The sequence below is a fragment of the Cinclus cinclus genome, chromosome Z (assembly GCF_963662255.1).
Source record: "Cinclus cinclus chromosome Z, bCinCin1.1, whole genome shotgun sequence".
NCBI lineage: Eukaryota > Metazoa > Chordata > Aves > Passeriformes > Cinclidae > Cinclus > Cinclus cinclus.
In genome coordinates this window covers 43,818,727-43,844,239 of record NC_085084.1, presented here as the reverse complement: position 1 = coordinate 43,844,239, position 25,513 = coordinate 43,818,727, and the positions used below count along the sequence as shown (strand labels likewise).

At 38.1% G+C, this 25,513-nt stretch overlaps 1 protein-coding gene across 5 annotated transcripts; it reads left to right on the top strand.

Moving 5' to 3' along the window:
- Nucleotides 1–25,513, top strand: SECISBP2 (SECIS binding protein 2). 5 transcript variants are annotated; one of them, XM_062512866.1, is made up of 18 exons: nt 1–55; nt 1,203–1,348; nt 3,191–3,380; nt 5,384–5,510; nt 5,924–6,078; nt 7,177–7,264; nt 10,609–10,757; nt 11,230–11,388; nt 14,044–14,145; nt 15,489–15,608; nt 16,796–16,928; nt 19,429–19,598; nt 20,370–20,508; nt 20,955–21,084; nt 22,794–23,014; nt 23,725–23,879; nt 24,307–24,508; nt 25,256–25,513. In XM_062512866.1, exons 1-18 carry the CDS (start codon nt 14–16, stop codon nt 25,363–25,365), a joined length of 2,538 nt encoding a protein of 845 aa, XP_062368850.1. In that variant the 5' UTR covers nt 1–13; the 3' UTR covers nt 25,366–25,513. The 5 variants fall into 5 exon arrangements, with proteins under 5 accessions (XP_062368850.1, XP_062368849.1, XP_062368851.1 ...); XM_062512865.1 differs by having other exon boundaries at nt 5,381–5,510; XM_062512869.1 differs by lacking the exon at nt 1,203–1,348 and having other exon boundaries at nt 39–55; nt 5,381–5,510.

The following is a 25,513-nucleotide window of genomic DNA, read 5'->3' as shown; positions in this document are numbered from 1 at the left end:
CGCCCCCCGCGCCATGTCGGCCGAGAGGCGGCCGCGCTCGGGCCGCGGCGGCGAGGTAAGGGCGGCCGTAGCACCTGCAGTCACTCCCCTGCCCTCTTCCCGGCGCGGAGTCTCTCTCCAGGAGCCGCCTGGGGCGGGAGCTGCGGACGGATGCCTCGGGCCGCGCCTCGGTGCTGCTCCCCGCCCCGGGGGCCGCTCACCAGGTCGGCCCGGGCGCGCCGGCTGTCCGTACACTTTCCCGGGCAGGGTGACTCCCACCGCATCTTTGATCAGCCTTTGGTTCAGGACTAGGGGAAGAGTCCTACTGGAAGGTCAAAACCGGGGTGGAGGGATCGCTGAGGTTGGATCGCATGGAGTCTCTTCCCACCGCTTGGGATGGGGATCTCCAGGCATTAATTTCCAGTGATCACAAGTGTGGAAACCTTTTCTCATTTAGAGTGCAGGGTCTGCTGCAAGCACAGGTGGACATCCCAGACGTAACGCTGGGTGCCTAGATTCTAACCAGTAGGAGTAGTAGTGTTCCCACATGGACCTATCACCTGGTCAGTTTCGGGGTTCTTGGTCATCAGGCTGCAGTCACCCTTGCTTCCTGCGTGTTTTGATGACATGGCAGTAACCAGTACTTACAGTCTAATTTCATTGTCCTTCCATATATACATATCCAGTTTAAGTCGATGGTGATTCAGAAAAAAATGGAAAACTTGTCTTAATAAATTTGTGTTGTGTGAGATACAAGGCCATAAAATGAGGTGTTCATTGCAGACAGATTGCCATAAAATACAGATGTGAGCAAAGTCATGATTGATACACACTTAAAGAGTTTGATTAAGGCTAGTGCTAGTGTATTTGTGCATTTTAGTTTGTATTGTTCAAATATGAAGTAAGAATTGGTATATTTGCATTTACTGCATCTTGTTTTAAGCAGGCTTCTGTCCTTTACATTACACCTTTGTGAATGTTTAATGATAAATGAGAGTATTAAGTGACTTTACAGAGCAGTCAGGTGTTTCTTTGAACTCCTTGGTTTTGTTTCAACTTTATTTCTTCATTTTCTTTTGGTGAGCTCTGTTGTTTTGCATGTTTTGTTAGAAGAGAGTAAACTAACACTTTCCAGTGACAGTTAAGCTCACGAGACTGAGTGTTTTTCACTTAATAACATTAATCTTCAAATGCATGTAGCCAAAAAACGTTTTGTTTCTCAGGGCATCAAGTTGTCAGCAGAGGTCAAACCATTTGTTCCAAAGCATGCGGCGGTAACTGTGGCATGGTCAGAACCCTCAGAAGCATGTGTCTTTCCTAGGTACTTAACTACATGCTACCCATTTGTTCAGGAACCATCTTTGGATAAGTATGTATATTTTCTGAATCTTATTTCTTGGGGATATGAACCTTCTGGTTTTGAATGTTGAGTACTCTTACAAAGTCAAGATTCCAATACATTACTAGTGCAACTGTAGAAATGCTTCCGCATTATCTTTATGTTTTAGTTTTTTACATTTAAGTTCTCTGGGCATATACCAGGTGCCTTGTCTTTTGCTCACAAGGGCCCATATTGTTACAGAGCATTAAGGAGGATTTGGTGGTCTGTAACAACTGGTCTGTTTTTTGTGTGTTTTGGAAGGAGCTGAATCCAGCCCTTGCATGAAAGAATGGTTGTGTTGCAACCAGGCTGAGGTAGATGTAGTTGTACTCAAGGAAAAAGATGAAACCTTCAAGAAAGTTTCTCATCCTGTAAAATATTTAGTATATGAGGCCTCTCCTAGATCTCCTGTCCACAACCTGTGCATCTCCAGAAAGGCAGTTTTACTAAATATGCTACAGGTTTCTGAAAGTTTTGGAGTTCTTCTGTTAGAGCCCAGGAACGGTACTTGTGGTAGACTTAAAAAGTATTTCTTAACCCAGAGCAATCTAGACAAAAGCCTACATAGTAGGATAAGAAATCATTGAGCCTTGTAAGAATCTGATAATGTTGCATAGTTCTCTCATTGCTTCTCAGGACTCTTAAGCATTGGATTGATTATATTGCTGCAAAGTTAGTGGTGTTTCTTTAAAAATTCAGAGCATTAGTGAATACGATCATTGTAGGCCATCATTTTATCCTACAGGAAATCTTAGTATTTTCAACCTATTTTAATTTGTACTAGGAATTTAACAGGTGAGTATGACCTGTTCTGTGCATCAGAGAAAGCCCATGGCACTAGCATTAAATCAATTACTATTAAAAAGAACTCCCTACCAAGACTATAGTAGTCTTCTAATGAGTGTTCTGCCTTGTTGGGACTGAGACAATTATATTTGAGTCTCATTTGGTATATTTCTTCTTTGTGTGTAAACTGGTAATAAGCATTGTTTTAACTAAATTCTGTCAGAATTGCAACGGGTAGTATGAAGTGTGTTATCTGAAGTCTGTAGTAGTATGGGGAATGTTTCTCTGTCATTATCTACAAAATTCTGAGCTTGGCAGCTTCCTGGAGAATAGCTGTAAAAACAGAGTGCAGCTTTCTAAAGCTGAGAAATTTCTCCCTATTCAAATCTGGACTTCATATAATTTTCTGGACAAAGTGTAGAAGGAAATTGAGAGGGAGCTTTTTAGCATACATTTGAAGGAAAGAGGCTTGCCCCAGACATGTTGTGTTTTCATAAATTGTGATGGTTACATGCAGGTCAGTTAATTATTATTTTATAATTCTACATTGTATTTCATACATGTTTTATACTCCATAAACTGTTATACTCCCACTTTGTTATTGTCATTTCAAGATGAGTTTTAATGCTTGTTTTTTTGTAGTCAAGTACGTGATGCATGTCATGTCCTTACACTGTGCTTTTGGTTTGTTTCACAAGAAAAAGCTTACTGAAAAAAAAGCATGAAGAATCTCAGTAACCTTAAACAGGCATGAGAACTATAACTGCAAAACAGCCCGGCTTTGAAACTTGGAAATTGATAACCTGTGTGGTTTAAGATATTTTGCTTAACTACATGTTTTCCCAAAACAAAATTAATTGTTTTTAAAGAAGTCTGTAGCAGTGAGTAAATAATTAAAATAACATGGAATAGTTTTCTTTTGAAATAGAGCTTTCTTGTTAAACAAATTCTTTAGACAAGGAATATGTCTGTCAAGGCAACAGGTAGGTTTTGAAGACTTGCCCCAGGATGACTTTCATTTCTTTCTTAATATCCATCACATAGTGTTCTGGGAGATCCTGCGTTCTGTGAATACTCCAACTGCTCTTACTCAACTGGTGTTGCAAATGTGTATCCAGTAGCTGGCTCACAGTATCAGTCTAACAACTCAACACACTCTAATGGTTCAGGAATAGTCAGTGAATCTGCTGAGCAAACATATCCAGTCAGACAAGAAAGTAAGAGTCTTTCAAAGGTGAGCAAATTTGTGTTTTTTTGATTTTTTTTTAATTACTATTCTTACTTTAAATCAATCTTTATAAATGGTTGGTTCATACTTTTAAAGTGAATCATCACTCTTCCTTCTTGTAGTGATCATGAATGGCATTTTGAAAGGATAGTAGTGTAGTGTGCCCAGCTTCAGAATACAGAAAAGTTCATGGAATTCTTCACGTCAGATTAATACAATTTTTCAAGCAGCATTTTTGGAACATAAGGGGAAATAATTTTTTTTTTTTCTCAAAAGCATCTGAAGTGGCGGGGGGGAGGGGAAGGCCATTCATTTGTGAACTGTGCTTTCTTCTTCCTCTCTTTGGTCTTGTGGGGAGGGGAGAAAGGCTTTTTTTTTTTAAGCCCAGTGTCAGCTTCCATTAACCTGACTTAAGACAGACCTGGTGTCTGTAATCATTTGTTTGACTGATAAGTGTTAAGACCACTTCTGTTGTTGAAGGATTTCCAAGACTTGCTACAGGTTGAAGACAGTCCACAAGAAAGGAGGAACTTGTGACTTGTGCTGCTGGGAAGAGGGAAGAAAGGTTCATGTTAGAAATGTAGTCTTTTTTAGTCAGAAGTAAAACCAATGTTCAGTAAACATCTTCAGTCATTTTTGTGTGTGTCTGTCTGGGGATAAATTTCCTGAAACTTGCAAAATAATTTCAAATAAAAAATAGAACAACTTCTCAGAATATAAAAGGGGAAAAAAGCCTTATGTATTATAAACTCATTTCCTTCTGTGGTTAGATATAGTGTTTCTTAGATTTGTATGGCTGCTTTTGTTTCCAGAAGTTCCATCTGCTCTGTTCTGCAGTCACATCCTTCTGGTGGACCTTACTCACTAGGCAGAGACCTGGTAACTTCACTGTGGTCAAGCCTGTAAGACTAGGTCCTAAGCATGCATTACTAGACATAAGGTACAAAGTCTAGACACCTAAAATTATTTGTTTCCTTTCTGAGAGGAGGATTACGTGCTGAAGCTGTCTGGGGAGAGGATGAGCTCAGCATTAGCACAAGCAATGTAATAAGCAGTGTAATAGTTAAGCTTGTTTGGTCTTTGTAAGGGCCTTGTACTGTTTTAGTACAAGGCTTTACTGTTACAGTCTTTTTGTCTTTTTCACCTGTCATATATTATTTTGTGTACTTAAGAGAAGTGATTGATCTTTGCAGCTTTGCATTAATTCAATCACGTGTCCTAACACTTTAACAGTTCGCCTTTGGAGATCAAGAAGTGCCTTGTGCTCCCACCTAAGAAAACAATTTTGCTGCCAGATGTACTTTGAATGCAGTCCAGCATCCTGTAATGAGAGTTAAGCCATTTGTCTAGGCTGGTATAGTATAGTTTGTATAGATGCAAACCTGGTGCTTGTTCCTTGCTTGCTGATTCCTAAGCCCAGCTCTGCCAAACTGTGTTTTGTGGAAGGACCGTAAGATTTTAGTGACTATGCAGTGTGGGTGAGTATGTGTCCTTTACCTGGGTCATCTAGGTGTGTGTCTTCTCTGACTACTTAACTCCAAGTTCTTTGGATGTTGTGACATCAGTATTACACAGTTTGCCCATGTTATGTAATTTGGTCAAAAGATGGCATGCTTTTAAGATTTTAGCCCTGTTCTAGAGTAAACTTTATTTTAGAAAATCAGACTGGATGATTTAATACCAAACAATTTTAAACTGTTGGAAAAGGTTTGATTAATGAGCAAAAATGCTGCTGTCTGGAAGCATATGTATGTATCCATCTTACTTGGGCTATAATACATGCTAAAAATGGCACAGGGAACAAGGTAGATGAAATTCAATAACATGTCTCTTTAAGTGGCTGTTCCTATTTTTATTGGTTACTTTTGGTTATGATGTACTAACTTTGCTTTGTATTAACTTGATCGACAAACTCCAGATACAGAGGTATCTGTAACTCATGGCAGACTTGCTAGTTTTTTAGCTAGTTTCAGTAAAACTGCTAAATATTTCACAAATACTTGCAGCAGAGGAGATCAAAAGAAGGTGAGAAAAAACTGGACAAGAAAAGGCATGATGGAGGTGAAGCTTCTGTCAGAATTGTGAACAGGACTTCATTCCAGACTTCAGCATGCAGCAGAGATTCCATGAAGCCAGGTACAAACATATTTGGTTATAGGTACATAAAATAGATGTGGAATGGGTGTCTGTGCAGTATGGTGCAGTTTGTGACTGTGTTTCTAAATCTAGAATAGTTAAGGAAAAAGATGCCTTTTCTGTGTGACTGTTGAGAAGGACCTGTCTTTTCCTGATTGAGCAAATTAATGTAAACTGATACCAGAAATTTCTAAAATGAGCATCTGAATTTATAGTTGGTTGTTCAGTCAGTGTTGTGTTTGCATGTTGATTATAATGGCTAGTTTTTTTATTTAATATGAGCTGTGCATAGCAGCAGTCCTTGTGGTGATTGCTGTAGTTATATTAACTAGTGTACAGTAAAACAAAATGAAATTGAAATGGAAATTATCACAAGTAAGTTTTATTACTTAGACTTTACATGCTTTATTTAGACAGGTTCAGTAAAACTACAAAGAAGAAGTCAACTGAAGCTCCAAAACCAGAGTCTTGTCCTCTACCCACATTTGAATCTAGCTTTCTGGATTTCCACAAGTCACAGAGTTTGGGAAGCAGTGAGAAACTGAATATACACCATAAAAGTACTCCAGTAAGTTTGGTGGAAAGTAACACTAAGTCCTTTGTCAGCCTCACATATCTCTTCTGCTAAACACCAAGGATAGCCCATGCTAACTCATGTTGCAGAACACTTAAAAATAAAACTTATCAAAAGTACAGGCATTATTAATGCAAGTATTTGGTATTCAGTATGGCAGTTTGAGACATATTTAAGTACCTTGTGAGCAAGGAGGTTCACAGCTAGAGATTTGAGACCTCTTCCTCTAGGTGGTGGTGTCAGTGCTTGCTGTCTCCTACTATTTCTTACTGTTCTTTCCTTGTCTGTGCTGACCGTAGATAGGAGAAAGCCACGTGTCACCAGAATGTAAATATTTACTGGTATGGTCTAGATTGCCTGTAGAGATCACATATGTTCCTGTACTTAGCAACTTACTGTTTTCTCTTTCACTTGGAAATAATAAGTAAGCAATCACTTATCCAACAGTTTCAATGCATTAAAAAATGAAGTCTGAATTGTTGAACTTAATTGCTTTCTGCTAAAGGTTAAAAATAAGAAACTGAATTCCAGAAGGAGAAAAAATATTGTTATATTTTTTATAATTGAACATTATTTCTTTGGCTGTCTGTTTGCTAGTAAATAAAATACTGAAGTATTCAGCAGTACATCACATACATTGAATCAAATTTTTCAGTAGTGATTAATGATTAATAATTCTGAAGGATCCAAGCAGAATAATATTTCTGATGCTTTTGAGTGGAAAACCAATGAAAAAAGATATTTCTGCTAACCCTTGCATGTTATTTTTCATTATTTGTTTGAGTTTGTTGATAGAATTTGTTTTCCGCATACATGAAATATCAAAATATTTTCTGTTAGATCATGGTTTTGATGCTTTTGTAAAATATAAGAAGGCACAATCTAGCTACCAGTGAAGAGACAACCTGCTTGAATTTTGTAATACCATAGGGCTGAAATGATGGTTTCACTAAGACAAACAACGAAAAGGTCCCTATGCCCTTACTTGTAGGTGGGTTGAGGATTTTTTCATTTATGATGGTTTCTTGTGTTTAGCTATGCTCAGGTGAGTGATTTGAAGAATTTTATGATACTTGACCATCTGTTTTGCAGGAAGATATTTCTGCAAAAAGCAAAGCTTTGCCAAAAGTTTCAGATGAAGCAGGAGCCAATTTAATTCCCTCTTCACTTGATAGTAGGGGTAAGTTCTCCAAACAAAAATTTTTGCCTGCAAGATGCTGCTTGTATCTCAGCAGTTTGGAAAACTAAAGTGTTCTTAGGAGCTGTTGATGTGTAAAGTAAAAAAAATATTTTAAGAGCAAGCTCTCTATAAAAGAAAAAACCCCTGTGTCACTAACTATATCACTTTCTTTCAAATGAGATGAAACCTTGTTGCTCATACTTGCTCATGTATTTCATCAGCTGGGATTTTAGAATTGAAGAATTATTTAGTTTGGAAGAGATCATAACCCTGACACTGCCAAGTCCACCACTAAACCATGCCTTTAAGTGCCAAGTTTTAAATGCTTTAAATATCTCCATAAACATATTTTAAATATCTCCAGGAACAGTGCATCAGCTACTACACTGGGCCCACCCAGTGCTTGATAATGCTTTTGGTGAAGAAATTTTTCCTACTGTCCAATCTAAAACTGCCTTGGTACAACTTGAGGCCATTTCCCCTTATCCTGTCTCTTGTTACCTGGGAGAAGAGGCCAACTCCCATCTGGTTGGAGCTACATTCTCCTTTCAGGTAGCTGTAGACAGTCATAGGGTCACCCCTGAGTCTCCTTTTCTCCAGGCTAAACAACGCCAGCTCTCTCAGCTGCTCCTCACAGGACTGTGCTCCAGCCCCTTCACCAGCTCCATTGTCCTTCTCTGGACACGCCCCAGCACCTCAAATGTCCTTGGACTGAGGCCCAGAACTGGATGCATTCAAGGTGTGGCCTCACCAGTATGGAGTACATAGAGACAATCCCTGCCCTGCTCCTGCTGGCCACACTATTGCTGATACAGGCCAGGGTGCCATTGGCCTTCTTGGCCACCTGGGTGCACTCTGGCTCACGTACAGCTGCCGTTCACCTGCATCCCTGGGTTCTTTTCCTCTGGGCAGCTTTCTTGCTGCTCTTCCCTGCGTCTGTAGCACCACGTGAGGTTGTTGCGACAATCTGAGGGATAGAACCTATCATTTCAGCTTGCTGAACCTCATGCAGTTAGGCTCTGCCCATCAATCCAGCCTCTCCAGATCCCTCTGCAGAGCCTTCCTACCTTCCAACAGATAACACTTCTGCCCAGTTTGATATCATCTCTGAACTTGTTGACTTGATCCTGGTCATTGATATCTTACACAGGACTGGCCCAAATACTGAGCACAGGGGAAAGTGAAGAAAACTGGCTCAAGTATTGAGTCCCATTTTGTTGTGTCATTGATGCTCAAGGGAAAATATTTCTCTAGTTGCTTCTCATGTTGTTTCATGTGAGAAAAGGAACATGTTTTGTTTAATGGAAGTCTGTTGAGTCATATGTATATTTTTTCCAAGAATAAATGAGAGACAGGTGCTTGATTAGTCTTTATATGCAGGTTTGTTTTAAAGAGCTGACATACCAGAGTTTAGTATGTACCTAAACTTTTTTCTGTGTTCTATGTTATTTCTGTTAAGAGAACTATGATGCCAAAACACTTCCCTTTTTTTATGTTCATTAATTTTGTTGGGGATTTTGGGGGGGGGGGGGGGGGGGGAGAGGAAGGGGCTTTAGGTTTCTTCTTCTTCTTTTTTGTTTGTTTTGTTTTGTTTGCCTGTTGTCAGGCTGTGGGGATGAAGAGCCTTTTTTTATTTTTTGTTTAATTGCCACAGGCTATCCCGTGGCTAGTTTCATGTGAAAAGAGTTCTGTTTATCAGGACTCTACCTTGGAGGCATCATATACATTAAGATTGAATTGTCTGAGTGCCTCTCACTGGATTTCCATGCATATTCAGACATGCACCAGTCTAAAAAGTTGGTCCTTCCCAGTAATTTCAGTTAGGATCCCAGTAAGTATTCAGAAAGGACACACTAATCTGCTGAAATGCCTTGAAGGCATTCTAAGATAAAGTAGTTCAGGAACTCCTAGAGTCATCTGATAATGGGTGGTTTTGGTAAAATACTATTGTCAATTCCTATCCCTGAGAAAAATGTGGCATTTTCTGGTGGGTTGACTGTGGCATGTAGTCAGATTCCCACACAGCTGTTCTCTGGCTCTCCCTCCTGCGCAGGACAGGAGAAGAAAATAAGTTGAAAAGGCTTGTGAGTCAAAATAAGGACAGGGAGATTGCTTGCTTGCCAGGCAAAACAGACTCAACTTGATGATTGACAATTTATTGACAGTTAAAAGAGGGTCAGATGATAAGAAGCAAAAATGAAACTAAAGACACTTTCCTCCAACCCTCTCTTTTTCCTGATATCTCTTCCCTGCCCTGAGTGACAGAGAAACAAGCGCCACTCTGCCATGTCTTTCTCTGCAGGGCTGCAGGGGCATAGCTGCCTTACCATGGACTGTACCAGGGGCTGTAGGGGAACATCAGCTCTGGTGCATGAGCACCTCCTCCCACTCCTTCTGCACTGACCTTGGTGTCTGCTGGGCTGCTGCATTAATGTTTTTTCTTATAATTCCAGCTTCCAACTCCTGCACGTTTTTTCACTCTTTCTAAACATAAGCACTGTCAGCATGGCTGATGGGCCCAGCTGGGGGTGGCAGTGGGTCTGTGTTGGAACTGACTGGGGCTGGCCACGTCTATCTCTTCACAGCACTTACTGCAAACTCCCCCTGCTACCAAAGTTTAGCCATCTAAACCTATTATGCTATTTTACTGTCCAAGGGAAGTTTTTCTCCAGAAAAATCTAGACTGTGTTCTGTATTTGCTTCATGTTAGGAATATTTGCAACATTAAGTATGTCTTTCAAAATGTCTTTCAAAACACTGGTAATCCTCAGTGGTAGTGAGTGACATTCTTGTATAATGAGGCACACTGGGAAGTATTTCAGCTTCTATGTATCCCTGTAACACCAGGAAGCTTTCAGAAAGTAAAAAGTACCAATGTGGCCTTGTGCATGAAAGCTGCATGACTGCTAGGAGAAATATTCAAGGGATTTTGTGTATCAACATAGCAGAATTTTCAGTATTTTGAAATTGAGCATGGGAGTATGGAGTTAGTATGCTACAGTAGAGATTTCCAAGTGTGAGTTAATTTTGTTTATGTATATAGTGTTGGGAAGTATATGTATATAATATATACAGTATACACATATATACATACATAGCATATATCCATATATATGCACACACACATATACATATATATACACATACACAGTATGTAATATATATAGTTAAAATTCTGGAAAGCTTGCTGGAGAAGTAAAATGTGTGTTTTATTCCAGTCCTTCCTCAGAAAGAATATGGCTTTGCTTTAATTTCTAGGCTTTGACTAATTAATTGCCAATCCTTTTCCCTTTGAGTATTTGGGGACTATTTTTGAGACGTGTTTATGTTTACTTTTTTCCCAGTGTCATTTCCTGAAGCACCTGCAGATGGCTCTGCTCAGCCACATGTGTCTTGGGCCGTGGTACTTTCACAGCACCCAAAGAAAATTGTTTCATCACCAGCATCTGAAGGTCTTTCCAGAGGCAAAGGGAAGCAGGAGAGTGAACCAAAGGTACTTGAGAATTCTCTGCTCTCAGCTAATACCTTTCACTGTGTTTGTGTCTATTGCCAGTTTTTCCCTGGGCTCTGTACTGAAGTAACCACTTCAAGAGATTATATGAAGTGAGCTTGTTTGTACTAGAATTTTTCTTGTCATGGAAAAGAATCACAGGATAGCAAAAAGACAGTGCTAGTCCAGAAATAAGAACTTTCAACTTTGAGCCTGGACCCTCTTTGGCTTAATGTTTTTTTAAATCCCAGTAATCCCAATACATTCTGATAATAATGCAGTATGCTGCAACTGAAGAATTCTTGCTGTAGCTGTGAATTTCTAAGAGATATTGAATTTTCCTTGTCTGCTAAATGTCCCAGCCTGGACTGATTAAGATGTCCTTCAGTAGTGTAAGGCTAGTCACTTGCGTATTTTGGTAGGTGATACTGAAAAAGATTAGTTTTTAAAGGTTATGCCTCATGGTCTTTTGCAGCAGTCAGAAACAAAAAATATTGCGAGTGAAACTGAACCTGAAGAAGAGTCAGAAAAGAAGAAAAAAAAGAAGAAAAAGAAGAAAAAACTAAAGTCACCCACTGATGTAGAAAGACCTCAAAGTGAATCTAACGTAATACAGGAACCACCAAAGATTGAGGTAAAATTAAGAAGTTTTTATTGGTTCTTTTAAGTGTTAGTGTACTAGAAGACTGAATGTTAACACAGCTTTGTACAAATTTAAATTCAAATCCTCTTTGTAGAGGATGTTGGTACAGGCTTTTTTCAATTGAGATGTTTGTCAGAGGTTACTGGTAGGAAACTTGTAGTTTTTAAATTACCATGTTTGGTGAGCACCATTTCCTAAATTTAAAATATTCTGTAGCAGCTGTTGCTTGAGGTCTGGGGAATATATGACAGTGTGGCACAGTTTTAAAGATTGTACTACAGTATTAAAATTCTAGTTGTCTCTTAGCTGGAAGCAATTTTTGTGTAACACAGTTGACTGCTTACATTTCTGATTTTTAATTTCAGTTTCCTTCCAAATTCATGTAACTGTAATAGGCATATTAGTATTTTGATACTTGTATCAGTATTGCAAAGGCATGGGCCTCTCCCATGTTAGAGGAGAGGTGTTGTCTGTTGTGTGGTTGAGCAGTGCTTCATTGAAGGCCTAATATTGTACTGCATGTGCATGTGTTGATTTACACATTTGATCTAGTGTGTATATTACTCAGTCTCTGAAATGACAGCATAAAGAAACCTTCCTGACTGGCTTCTATTCTGTACCTTTTAATGTGGAACATGAAGCAGAACTGCCGACATGGTTTCATTGTGTGATTCCTTGTCCAGAAATGGCACAAGAAAGGAGTGTTAACAGACCTCTTCGTTAGCAAATTATGGGTAAAATCAAAGATCTGGTAGTTCTTTTCTTCAGGAGAATATCCCCATTTTTGGTATATGCTACCATAAAGGCTATATGCTATGATTGGACATTGTCCAAACTGAAAGAGAGTGGCAGAAGTCATGGAAATTAGCAGAATGGTAATGGGACTATTGAAGCCAGAATTTGAAAAAAATTGCATAGAACCATGGAATAAGCCATACATGTTGCACTGAAATGTGTGATGTGGATGCAGCATCCATTGTGCCAGTGGAGGAGAGCTTTCTGACCCTCCTGGTTTCCTGGGAATGCTTATGTCCCCATTAGTTTGAAAAATGGTTTGTATGATGCTCTTGAAATAGTAAGCCATGAAGAGATGATACACGTGTGGCTTCTAGGAACCCAGGAGGTTTAAGAAGGTTCTGTTTTGTGCACCAGCTCAACAGAGTAATGTATTGGATTGGTCTCTAGTTTTATACAGGTCAGTCATTTATAGACACTGCTAGTAAGCATAAATGCATACATGTGGAGAAAAGCAATCCTGTCTTTTCATACACATTGGTAGGTCCTGACCTCGATATCTTCCTTGAGTTAAATATTGAAACTGTTACTGATAATCATGTCAGTGATAGTAGTACTGGTCAGACATGTAAACAGTGCTGGGAATTACTAGGAAATTATAAAGGAAAAATGGATTATGACAATGCAGAATTTCAGAGCACATCTGATCTAAATATAGCGTGGATTTTGTTTTCTTACATTCCCCCTTCCTTAAAGGATGCACATATTTGAACTAAAATAGACAAAAGCTCCAAAAATAATCAAAGGTATGAAGCAATTTCTGTGGAAGGCAAGACTGAACAAAAATAGGACTTCTCAGTATGTAAAAGAAATGGCTAAGTGGGAATATAGTAGCAGCAAGAAAATAAAAAAGAAACTACTTGACCTTTTGCCTAGTGTTTGATGTCTTACAGATGGTAAGAACAAGTACAGGGAGGTGTAACCTCACACTGAGTGCTGCATTTTAATTATTCAGTTTGCTACAGGATGTTGCATATGTCACAAACCTATCTGCATTTCAGAAGCAATTGGACAGACTTATTTAAATCTTCGTGTATTTGTGAAATTTTCACTTCCTTGCTGTTGCTATTTGACTTGCAAGCTTCTTTAAAATTATTTCATTGGTTTAAGTGATTCAAGCTCTTGTGCTAGACCTTCCTAATTTGGGGTGTTTAAATGAAACCTTACAGGCTGGAAAGGTGTTGGTGTGTTCAGTGGTACTGTATCACAGCTAAAAAGGCCTCTCAAGAAGGACAAGCAAAAACCTAACTGGTGGATTGGGATCATAATGGTGGAGACAGTGGGTATACACTGACGAGTATAGGGTCAAACTTCATCCTCTCTGCACTTCATTAATCCAGATTCTGCACAATGGATCCTCTGCTAATAAAACTTAGTCTTGTGTGTAAGCCGTAATAATTGGAGTAATTTCTATGTTTATTTCTGTACTCTAGTACATAGTGCCTCTTTTGTTCTTCACCACTCACATGTATAAGGTAGAATTGCACAGCTGGAGACTGTACTGGAAGAAGAGGGAAGTTGTTTGCAAGGCTTTTAAATGATTTGAGAAACACTCCTTTAGGACCCGTTTACCTCTAATGATTTCTATCAGCTGACAACCATAACAAGCTGCTTTTAGAAGCATTTCTGTTAGAAGCTTTTTCAGCCCCGAATTACTGCTGCATAGATGATTTAACCATTGCCATACTTGTCATAGCTGGTGGCACTACCCTTGGCTTCTGAATTTTTGTACAGTTAAACAAATTTTTGATGAATGTTTGATCAGCAGGGAGAAAATTTTTGGAGTGTAGGAAAAAGAGATTTGAAAATATGAACTTGATTGTTCTTATATAATCTGGTTTATTTGTTTAGGATGTTGAGGAGTTTCCTCACCTAGCAGCTGCTTCTGATAGAAGAAACAGGGTGGGACCTCAGAAACCATCCTTTACTTCTGCAGTCAGAAAGCAGTCTGAAGTAAGTAATTTTGCAACTTTATGTGACTCAAATGTCAATTAAGAATCCAAGTTGTTTGTTTGTTTGTTTGTTTGTTTGTTTGTTTGTTTTACATGAGTGAAATCAGTCTCAAGAATTAATTTGGAAATGCATTTCATATACGAATGAATCCTAAGCATAAATCACAGGGATTAAAAATGTGATTGTTCTGTCAAAGCAAGTAACGTAAATAACAAAGGTGAAATTCCAGGTTTCAGTTGTTTTAAAATTAGTTTTGTTACTAAAAATTTTGGTCCTTGGCTTTATTTCCCTGTGAATTTTGTGGTTTGAAAAAAACCCAAAGCAAAATAAAACAAAACCGCTGTTTGCTTTGTGTGAGACAGTAAATAGCTTTAACAAGGAGGAGTGAGTAGCAAAAGGTACAGCAATTGCTTAAAAAAGTTTTTTTTTTAAAAAAAGGTACACACATGCTGTACACACGTGCATCTCAGATGAAAGCAGCCCCTTAGCTTTGTAGATGTGAGATATAACCCCCTCAAAGCTTACATAAACTACAGAGATGTGATCATTAGACCATTCATATGCCTGTAACAAACATTTGAAAATGAAACTGCCATGCTAGTTTTTACTTCCAAATCTGGGGGAAAAAACCAAAAACCAAACATAAATGAGATTAAGTAGTACAGCAGCCAATAAATGGTCACCCTTCTGGAAGGCCATGTATGGTCTTCCAAGAGCCTTCTCTTTTCCAGGCTGAACAACCTCAACTCTGTCCACCTTTTATCATAAGAGAGGTGTTCCAGCCCTCTGATCATTCTGTGGTCCTCCTCTGGTCCTGCTGTAGCAGGGCTGGGGATCCCAAAACTGGATACAGTACTCCCAGGTAGGGGCACACAAGAGCAGAGTAGAGAGAGAGAATCACTCCTCTCAATTCACAGGCCATGTTTTTTATATGCAGCCCAGGACACATTTGACTTTCTGGGCTGGGAGTGCCCATGGCTGGGTCATGTCCAGCCTCTCATCCACCAGCACCCACAAGTCCTTCTCACAGGGCTGCTCTCCATCTGTTCATCCCACAGACTCTGTTGGTACTGGGGATTGCCTTGACACAGGTGCAGCACCTTGCACTTGGCCTTGCTGAACTTCACACAGGCACACCCCACAAGCCTGTGAAGAATACCATCCATCATTTTGGATGGCATCCCTTTCCTGAACTTAGCTTGGTGTCATTCACAGATGTGCTGAAGAAGGGGCAAATTAAATTCAAATTATTGAATTCAATAGCATCTTCACCATTTTCCATGGATCCTTTTTTAAAATAGTTTTTCTTCCTCCCTGTCACCTTTTGTCTTTAAATTTCTTAGATCCATCTCTCCGAAGAGCCTCCAAAGAGTCGGTCTCCCTCTCTGGATGAAACTCCCAAGGTGGATGGACTGTCTGGGAAACAAGCTTCATCTTCTGTATTAGAAAGAAAGAAAACTCAGGTAAGTGAATTCACCTTCGAACAGAAGTTCACAACTCAAAATGGACACAGGAAATGAGCCTGTTTAAATATAAGACTAAGTCTGTGCTCTTCTGGGATTCTGCATTCATACTTTCAGATAAGTGGTGTGGCTCTCTGATTGATTAGAAGCAATCAGTGGTAATTGCCAGCCTCCAGGGTTTGGTACTGAGTGTTTAGGGAAAAATACAAATTTCTCATTAATATCTGTGTGTTTTAAATATCAGGAATTTTTCTTTCACCTGTTTTACTTGATCATGGCATAAACCCAGTCTAAACTGAGGAATCATAAGGAACTGGGAACCTCCTAGAAATGGTTCTGACACAACAGGAAGGCAAGGAGATCCCCTTATTCTGGGGCAAGGGGGAGGAATACAGAGCAACAGGTGAGGTCAATAAGTAGTTTTGTGTTAGTGAGTAGGCTCTGGCACACTTCCGATGCAAGGTGCAATGCCCAGTTGAAGACTGAGGAGGTCACCTTTCTTAACCCTGTTGTAACAGAAATTGCAGTGAATTGATTCTCCCAGATAAGACTTCTAAAAGTGCCAAATCTGGCATTCTTTTCCTTCATGTGTTTTGCTGTGGTAGTTTGTTTGTTCATGGTCATCACCACGCTATTCATTTTTAGTCTTTTTATTTTCTGTTTCATTAAATATGGATCATGGCTTGTGCCTTCTCTTCAAAGCAGAGAGCAAGATAAGTGCTTATGGGGAGGTGGTGCAAAAATTATGAGATGATGACCTCTTTGTAGTGAGACATTGGAGGTCATGATTTAGGTGCGTTGTAATAACATACCCTGAAAGAATCACAGTAGCTTTTCTACACTCTTAAGAAAACTTTAAATTCTGATGAGCCTTTTATATCTTTCAAAGATAGATAACAGTCTGACCAAAGTGGGACCCCCATCATAAAAGCCTTAATTTACTGAAGACAGTATACTTTTATGCTTTGTTGCAGTCTCATTTTTAAAAGTCGCCTGAACTGTTTCTGATTTTTTTATATATTTTTTGACATTAAAGTTCATGTTTATTTGAAGATCATGTTTATTTGAGTGCCATTAAAGATCAGAAGTATGGTGGATAAAGCTGTTAAAAGAGTATTGTGCTGTAAAAAGTAATGGTCTTTACGTTCTGACGTGGAGGGTGTTACTAACGTGCTGAAATTATTTAGGAAATATCCAGGAGCAGTGGTAAGAAGAGTCAAATTCCGGTGCAGTTGGATTTGGGTGGCATGCTTGCAGTCTTGGAGCAGAAGCAGCAAACAGAGAAGTCAAAACAGTCTCCTAAACCAGTGGTATTTTCAGGTATTGGTTACTATGAGATTTCTTTTCTTTCACCTTAATGCTATTTTTAAATATTCAGACATTAAATGTAGTCTAATTTCTGATCTGTGATGATCTCTATTAAGGCAAGAACACAGTTCACCAGATTCAAGAGAAAATAAAGGTTCTTGAAAAAAGAAATTTAAAAAGCATGGCAGTCTGAATTGTTTGATGGAAGACTTGAGGAAATAAATATTTTAAGGACACTGATTTGTGAAAGAGTGTCTTGTATAAATACAAGGCATGACTAAAACGTTGCTTTGACAGAAATGCCTCCAAATGTTTGTGTCCCTTAAATATTTGTGTTACTGTTCTGATCTGAGTGGGCAGGAAGGGGCTACATGGTAACATAGGCTTTCTTAATCTCTTCTAGTGCTAGAAATCATGGAGCTGAGGCTTGACTGAAAAAGCTCTTTTTCAAGCAGAGAGGTTATATGAGAGTCAGGCAGCCCAAGCCAGAGGATGAGTTCTGACATACCTCTTAACTGTGAAATAAATGTTGAATAACAAAATGCTAGGTTTTTGTTAGTAGAGAGCATGTTTCAGTCCTTTATGACGTATAACTGGGAAGCAGAAAAAATAGCTCATTGCCTTTCTCATTATAGGTTAAAATTTAATCTTTATTATGCTGGTGTAGTATATTTTGCAAAAGGAACCACAATATTTATTAGCATTCAGTGACAGTAAAATTTCTCTAATTTCAGCAAAGACTTTTCTTTCAGAAATTATTTCAGAAAGGGATCCAGTCACAAAATATTTCATCTCACAGTACTTAATGTGATAGCTGAGATTTTAAATATGAAGCTCAAGATGCTAAGCATCAATGAGATTTTCCTTCACTAAGCTGAGAGAAACTTGTAAGATGCTTTTTTAAAACACTTGTGTTTTTTTCAGTTGATCTCCTTTTATTTTCATTTGAGTCGATCAGAGTTAATGCTGAAGAGGTGCTAATAACCAGTTCTGTTTCTATGAAATTATACAGTGCATGGATTGATTAGTAGATGGTAGGCCACAAAGGTACGGGTCAAAATAATTGTTTTCAATACTAAGTTTCCTGTGCCTGAGTCTGCTGCAGAAGAGAAATTGATGTGTAACATTTGCATCCTGGAAGCATAAGGCAGATGTTACCTTAGCTTTATATTTTTTTAATGTTCAGTACACCATTGATTTGGTGTGTACCAAAGTGCGTTACTTTGCAAAGTGGCATTGTGCTGACCTCTGTTACCGAGAAGAGGGCAGTGAACAGGAGCAGAAAGGAGCATGACCACAGACAGTTGTTTTTATTCCACTTACTACTTCACATGATAGGTAATACTGGTAAAATTATCAAGTCTAGGAACATGAAAACTGTGAACTTGAAATGGTGATATACACATGAAGGAAGTATGTATCTTCAGGGAATATACTTATTTATTGCTGCAAATCCAGGTTCAATTTTTGTAGCCACCTTTGCTGCACATTCTTGGCAGTGTTCTCAGTTAACCTTTGATACACACAGCCAAAAAAGAAACATCGAGTGTAGCAGTTTTCTGATGTAAACTGTTTACCAGTACTGCATGTGATGTGGGAGGATCATACTGCGGAAGCAGTAAATTAAGATGGCTTAAGACAAGCTGCCAGTATATTTTCCTTTATTTAGGGGAGAGAGGTTGCCTGAGTCGAGGGAGGTGTCAAGCTGGTTCCACTGATACTTATTTAGTCATGCTCTCCATTGACTTGCTAATGTGAACTGCTTTATATTGCAGGTAACTGAAATTTGACAAAGTGCTGTAAAGGATATAGCAATTCCTACTGATAATGAGGGAGAGTAGTTTTTTTGGTATGAGATTATGGTGTGGAAGTTCTAAGTTTAGTCATTTTTCCAGTCATTTAAAGCTTCTATGCTCTAAACCCTCTGAAAAAAAATGCAGGTAAAGTGGACATCTTCAGCAAGCTTTGCAGGTTAAGCAGAAGAGACTTAGCTGTAGCTTTGCATTACTCATGACTCATTTGCAAGTGAATTTCATCCAGCTTCATTAAGGTGTAACAAAAGGTAGATGTAAGTAAGTAGAAGTAAGTGCTTAAGTTTATTTACAGCAAGTAAATCTAAAATCTGGAGTACTGCTACTCAGTACTTATCTTAACCCAGTACAGAATCTGTGGAGGAGGAAATGCCACCACCATGAAACACAGAAATTCCTAAAGGTTTACATAGCTGGCATGGCATGGTGTTGAAGGTAGCTTGGACTGCAGTGTTTGGTCAAATTATGTTTTTGAGACAGAGATTGTGATTCCAGGGGTGTAATAGAAGTAGAGAACACAGGAGTCTTTTGTGAGGAGTATCTTTTAAAAAACTGTTCAGTGATACAGGCTTGCCTGCAAATATTCTTAATAGCAACACAACACAATTTTAGTAAGTGTATATCAGTCTTAAACTTGAAATTGGATTCTAGTTCAGGTATTTATTTTAGTTGTCTGATGCAGATTTCTTCTTAAATCTCAGTTGGTGGTGCCATACCATTGCTATCTAAAGATCCTGCTACTGCCACGAGAAGTCACCGTTTAAACCAGGGAAAGATGCCTCATAATCCCTTGGATTCCAGTGCTCCTTTGGTGAAGAAAGGGAAACAGAGAGAAGTACCTAAAGCCAAGAGACCAACACCTCTTAAAAAGGTCTTTTTTTTTTTTACCTTAAATGCTAAAACTGTAGGGTAATATATTACTCTGGGAGTCTGGTAAGCCCTCTCATATGGAGATCTGTGCCTCAGTGTCCACTTGTCTGAATTCAGTTTTAGCTTTGCTTGATTTCAAAGAGGGGAGGGGTAGAAGAGAGTAGTCTTGCTGAATGGCATATACAAATTCCCAAAAAATAACACTTTCTCCCTTGAATCAATTGATAGCAGATAAAGTGCCACTACAAAAGTATCCACACATCATGGGTACAGGGGGACATGTGAAGAAATATTACTTGGTTTGGCAAAAATTACCTTATTTGCAGGACTGGGGAGAATGGATCAAACAAGGTTGTATTTAATGTTTCTAAGCTCTTCCAAGCCAGAATTCCAGCTGATTCTGGAGCAACAGGTCTTAGGTCCAACTGGTGATTTCTGTTGTATCAACCCTCTTTGCCCATTCACGTTGTTTCCTGTCATGTGTTCTATACAGAGGTTTTTTTAAACTTTACTCTGCCTTTTGTAGTTTATCCCTAGTAACTGTTTTCTCTACCCATACACTGGTAGTCGAGGTAAAAGTCCTTTTCTATGTAAATTTAGGAATTATCTTTCCTTCTTTTTATGTGCAATTAGAAAGAAAAGGTTGTAAATTTCAGATGCTGGTAGTGAACCTCTTTATAAATGATTTTTGTGTAAATATGTGGTAAGATACGTGGTAATGCTTTGTTGTCTGCATGACATCAAATTGGTTTGGTTTTGATGTATATTTTAGATTATTCTGAAAGAAAGAGAACAAAGAAAACAGCAGCACCTGTTAGAACAGAAAGCAGCACCAAAAGACGAAGATAACATTTCTCAGACAGCAGGAAATGTTACTGAAAACGCAGCACTTCTACAGGATAGTCAAGCAGGTATCTTTTGAGAGAACCTGTAATGCAGTATGTAGCTGGAAATTTGAGCACATTTAGTACTTCAGAAAATAAGTACTAAATACTGCCAAATGAAGGCTGCAACCTTAGAATTTTCTGAGATTCAACACAGGCTTTTCTTGACTGTAAAGTGGGCTGAAGTTCAAAGTCAGTAGTAGGGATTTTCATTACTGTTCCATACTTCTGTGCCTGTTGGTTTTATATGTTGTAAGGAGAGTTCCTGCCTATCTCTATCGCAATTAATAAGGTTTGAAATGAGAAAAAAACTCTATGAGATTAAAAAAATTAAAAGTTAGACCTGTTTCTGTACTCCCACAGACTGTTCTAATACTAAAGTAGTGACTCTTCCATATATGCTTGACAGATTAATCTCTTCACAATGCCTTTTGGGCTGTCTTTTCATTGAAATACCTTGATTTACATGATAGCTATTCCAGTAACACGAGTTGCCGAAGGGTTTCTGGAGCACACGGGGATCAAGGAATCTGAAGAAGATTCTGTGACTTCAAAGCAGCTAACCGCCACTCTTCCAAAAATCCACAGCAGGAATTTTAGAGAGTAAGTATTGATTGTATTGATGGCACATTCTACGCAGTACCACTAATACGGCATTTTTCAAACAAGGTAGTTCAGTTGCATTCTCTGCAAAACTAACTGGAGTTTTAGACTGAAGGCTCTAAATTTTTTTCTTTCGGTCATCCTGTAAGCTGACCCACAAAGAAATTACAAACTTAGTGTGTTTTGTGATTCTCATCTGAAAATGCATTGAAGGATTAAAAAAACCAAATTTGCTAGACACTAAGGAAAGAAAAGAACCAGCTGTTAAAGTGTAAATACTTTATTTTAAATAATAGCGTGGATAATAAGGTGTGCTACTTTATTTGTTAAATAATATTTTTAGTTGTGGTTTGGTTTTCTACTGCCGGACCAAATGTCGAAAATGTAAAGAAACCACGTTTTCATGTTGTGGGTGGGCAAAGAAATAAAGGTAATGAGTTCCTGTGCGCAAACAGTTTCAGCTAATGTTCAAGATGATGTGTCTACACATTTCTTTAGAAAAATGAAATAGTCGTTACTGTATGTGTAGAGGTCAGAGATCCAGTCATGAGAGCTTAAAACAGTTTATTGAGGAAAGCAGTGTTTTAAATTTTAGTTCTCCCCCCATAAAGCAAATTTACCACTGGTGGTTGTTTTGCAGTTCATGTCATAGTAATGGTTAATAGTGATAAAACCATTCCAGCTGTGTCAACTCTTAATTTAACTTTTAATTGCAATAAAAATTGCTTAATCTATGTCTATGCAACAGTGTTTTACTGAGAGCACAGTTTGGCTTGAATATGTGAGAGACAACTCAGTGTAGAGGATGTAGAGCATTCAGCAAATCTTAGATTGTTTTCTTTAGATTAGGCTTTTTAGTGTTCCAGTAGATCTGTGTTCAAGACTTAGTGAAACCAACAGGAAATAATAAGTAAAAATTCTTGTAACCTAAATAAAATTTGGAAATAATTGTATCCCTAAGATTGAGGAAAGATGTTGTGATCTCTTTTCATTATCTAATGTGAATTTTCCACAGGCAAATCTTTCTGTTACAATGCTTTGATCTTTAGTTTTAATCCCTGATATCCTTCTGCACTGGAAAATTCTTGGTGTAAAAGTGGAGGTGGAGTGAAATAATTTTTAACTCTCATCTTCCCCAGAGTGTACTAGAAGGATTAATAATATTGTTTTGTATCCTTTCCTTATGAACAACACACAAAGCCATAGTCAAATAAGTGAAAAAGGATGACAGACACGAATGTGATCCAGTTTTCCATGTTTGTTACACAGAGCCTTGAACTTACAAAATAAGTCAGAATTTCATACTTTGGTTGCTGTACTTTGATTTATATACATCAAAATAAATGACCTCAGAAAAATGCTTCTGTAGAAGAAAATGCACACATACCTATTTCTTGGGATAAAATATGTATCTATGTATCTATATAGATAAATAGGTTTACTGTACATGTGTATGTGTATCTTTAATATAGTTTGATTAGGAAGCCAGGTAACACAAGGAACAAAACTTCTTCCTCTTAAGTTCTCAGACAAAAGAAATCCTAAGTAAATTTTTGTTTTTGTGTATATAACAAGTGTGATTGGAGTTGAAACAGAAAAAAATACAAATACATAGACTATAATTTAAAATGTATATTTCATTTATTACATATTTAAATGTTACATATTTGTAATTTTGGTGAATCTAACCATTTGCTCCTTTCTTCCAGTTACTGCAGCCAGGTACTTAGTAAAGAAGTTGACAGTTGTGTGACAGATCTCTTAAAAGAACTGGTTCGTTTCCAAGATCGTTTGTATCAGAAAGACCCAGTAAAGGCCAAGATAAAACGCAGGCTTGTTATGGGTCTTAGAGAAGTTCTGAAACATCTGAAGCTGAAAAAACTGAAGTGTGTCATCATCTCTCCTAACTGTGAAAAGATTCAGTCAAAGGGTAAATAAGTTTGTAACAAAAAAAAAAGTCTGCTTAATAAAAGAAATGCAAAAGAGAAGGTTCAGTATATTGACAGCAATACTATTATTGGAGGAATTTATTTGAGTATCCTTTGAAATCCAGTTACATGAAGTTGCCTTACTTGCCCAGATTGCTTACTGCTGTGCAGCTGAACTGTGGGCTGAGTCAAGACTACCTGGGGTGGGAGGAGTTACCTGAGATTAGGGTCTCTTTAGTTACTGATTCATTATGCTGCTGCACAAAAAACTGCACTGTACACCTGAGACAATCCAAAGGCTGCTGATGCCAGCTCTGCCATCACAAGGAGTCCCACTGTATCAATCTCTTCTAGGACATGGAGTGGCAATAAATCACTAGTGATAGTTTCCTAGAAGTTGTTTTTATTGGCATTAACTTATTATAATTGTTGTAATTATTGTCATTTAAATAATTCCTTAGCAGCTGGGTCTTTTACTGATACTAGATTAGACTGTATGACATGTAAAGTAAAATATGGAATAGTAGCAATCTACAATTAATGCTAAGAATTAAGAAAAAAATGTCCAGCTGTCCTTTAAAAATGGATATTCAACATTACTATTGTGATCTCTGGGTTTTTTCCCTATAAGGTGTAGTTTCAAAATGCAGCCATAATATTTTTTGCCATGGTTCTTTAGCTCCAATCAGCCTAATTGTATTGTCTGCTCCAGGTGGGCTGGACGAGACTCTACACAACATTATTGACTGTGCCTGTGAGCAGAATATCCCGTTTGTTTTTGCCCTGAATCGCAAGGCCCTGGGCCGCTGTGTGAACAAAGCAGTGCCTGTGAGTGTGGTGGGAATTTTCAGTTATGATGGGGCTCAGGTAAGCTGAAGTAATTCACTTTGTGTTTTTATCCAAAAAGCTTCACTTCTTATTTGGAAGCGGAGATGAAAGGGGGGTTTTGTTTGTTTTGCTTCTGGAGACTTAACACTCTTCATTACAGGTCATATACATAGCTTATATGAAAAATTGATTTTAGAAATACAGGCAGTCAGCACTGTTCAAAAAAATTACTTTTGCCATCTCTTCCTGACATACTCTTCACCTTTTTTGCCCTCATTTTTTTTTTCAAGAGAACTGCTGTTTATAAATGATGATAAATACTGTGTTTTTCATACATACATACATACTAAGCTGTTCAACTTTTATATATGAACCTACACATTCTGAATAAAGAATATTCATTAGATTTTCAAGGAAATGTTAAAACTTACTGTGTGATTTAAACTAGTATTTTTTATTGTCGTAGGACCATTTTCATAGAATGGTACAGCTGACAACAGAGGCTAGGAAGGCCTACAAAGATATGATAGCAGCTTTAGAGGAAGAAGCTAAAGCAGGACTAAGAGAAACCCAGCCCAGTGTCTTAACTCCTGTATCTGAAAAAAATGGCTTGTTAGAAGCTTGTAAAACATCTTCCAAGGACTCAGATGAGGATGTACCAAATTACAGTAAGTATTTACTGACTTGGTTTTCATTCTGTTTTCATTCGTAGTGCTCGTCAATTCTGTGATTTTCACTGAAACAAATGACATCTGCTCTAGTCATTAGTAGGGAGGGGACAAATTCCTGGGGTTTTTTATAAATCTAAAGTCAGTTTTTGCTAAGAAAATGTTAAGAGAAAGTTCCTCTCTGAAATCCACAACTGACAGGCAGTACTCATTGCTTTGCTGAAGGAGGTTTAACAGAGCTCTTAATTATATTTCTATTTGTTTGAAAAATCCTTTCAAGTTTAATTGTAGATGTCCACACTTTATGACTATGGTAGAATTAACTTTTGTATTGATGCCTATTTGAGATGCACCTTCCTGCCCATAAGCAATCATTCCTAGAAACATTTTCCTCTAGCTCTGTTTATAAGTCAACAGATAATGTAATGTATTGCAGATAGTTTTGAAAACCTACAGGAGTTTTTAAAGTTGGAACCACCTTCAGGATTAGCCTTGCTTGAGTAGGGTGTTGGACACAAGGAGCTCAGTGTACCCCATCACTCCTAAGTTATTCTTTTGTGTGTCATCTGATGTTGCATAATATAAATGCCAGCATGCCTGTGTCAGGCATTATCTCAGCACTTATTTTGAAGGGGAAGTAAAGAATCAGGGTTGACTCTTCATTTTAAGTTTTTACTTAACTATTATATGGTAACATGGCTGTTGTTTTTAATTTGTTGTTTGTTTTTTTTTTCCAATATTCCCTAGTTAAAGTCTGGAAGAGAAAACTTGAAGAAGAATATAACCCATATGCACTGGAGTTGGAAAAGAGTGCAACTGCTGACATGGCAATACTGAATTTGGAAGACCATCAGTAAATCCAGATCCAGCTCTACTGAGCTTTTAATTTTTTCTTCTGTTAGATCCCTAGGAAGAAGGTAGCAAAATAATATAAAGAAATACCTGAAGTTAGCTAAGCAAACTGTTCTGAATCCCTTTAAGCAAAATATACACTGGAGCACATGA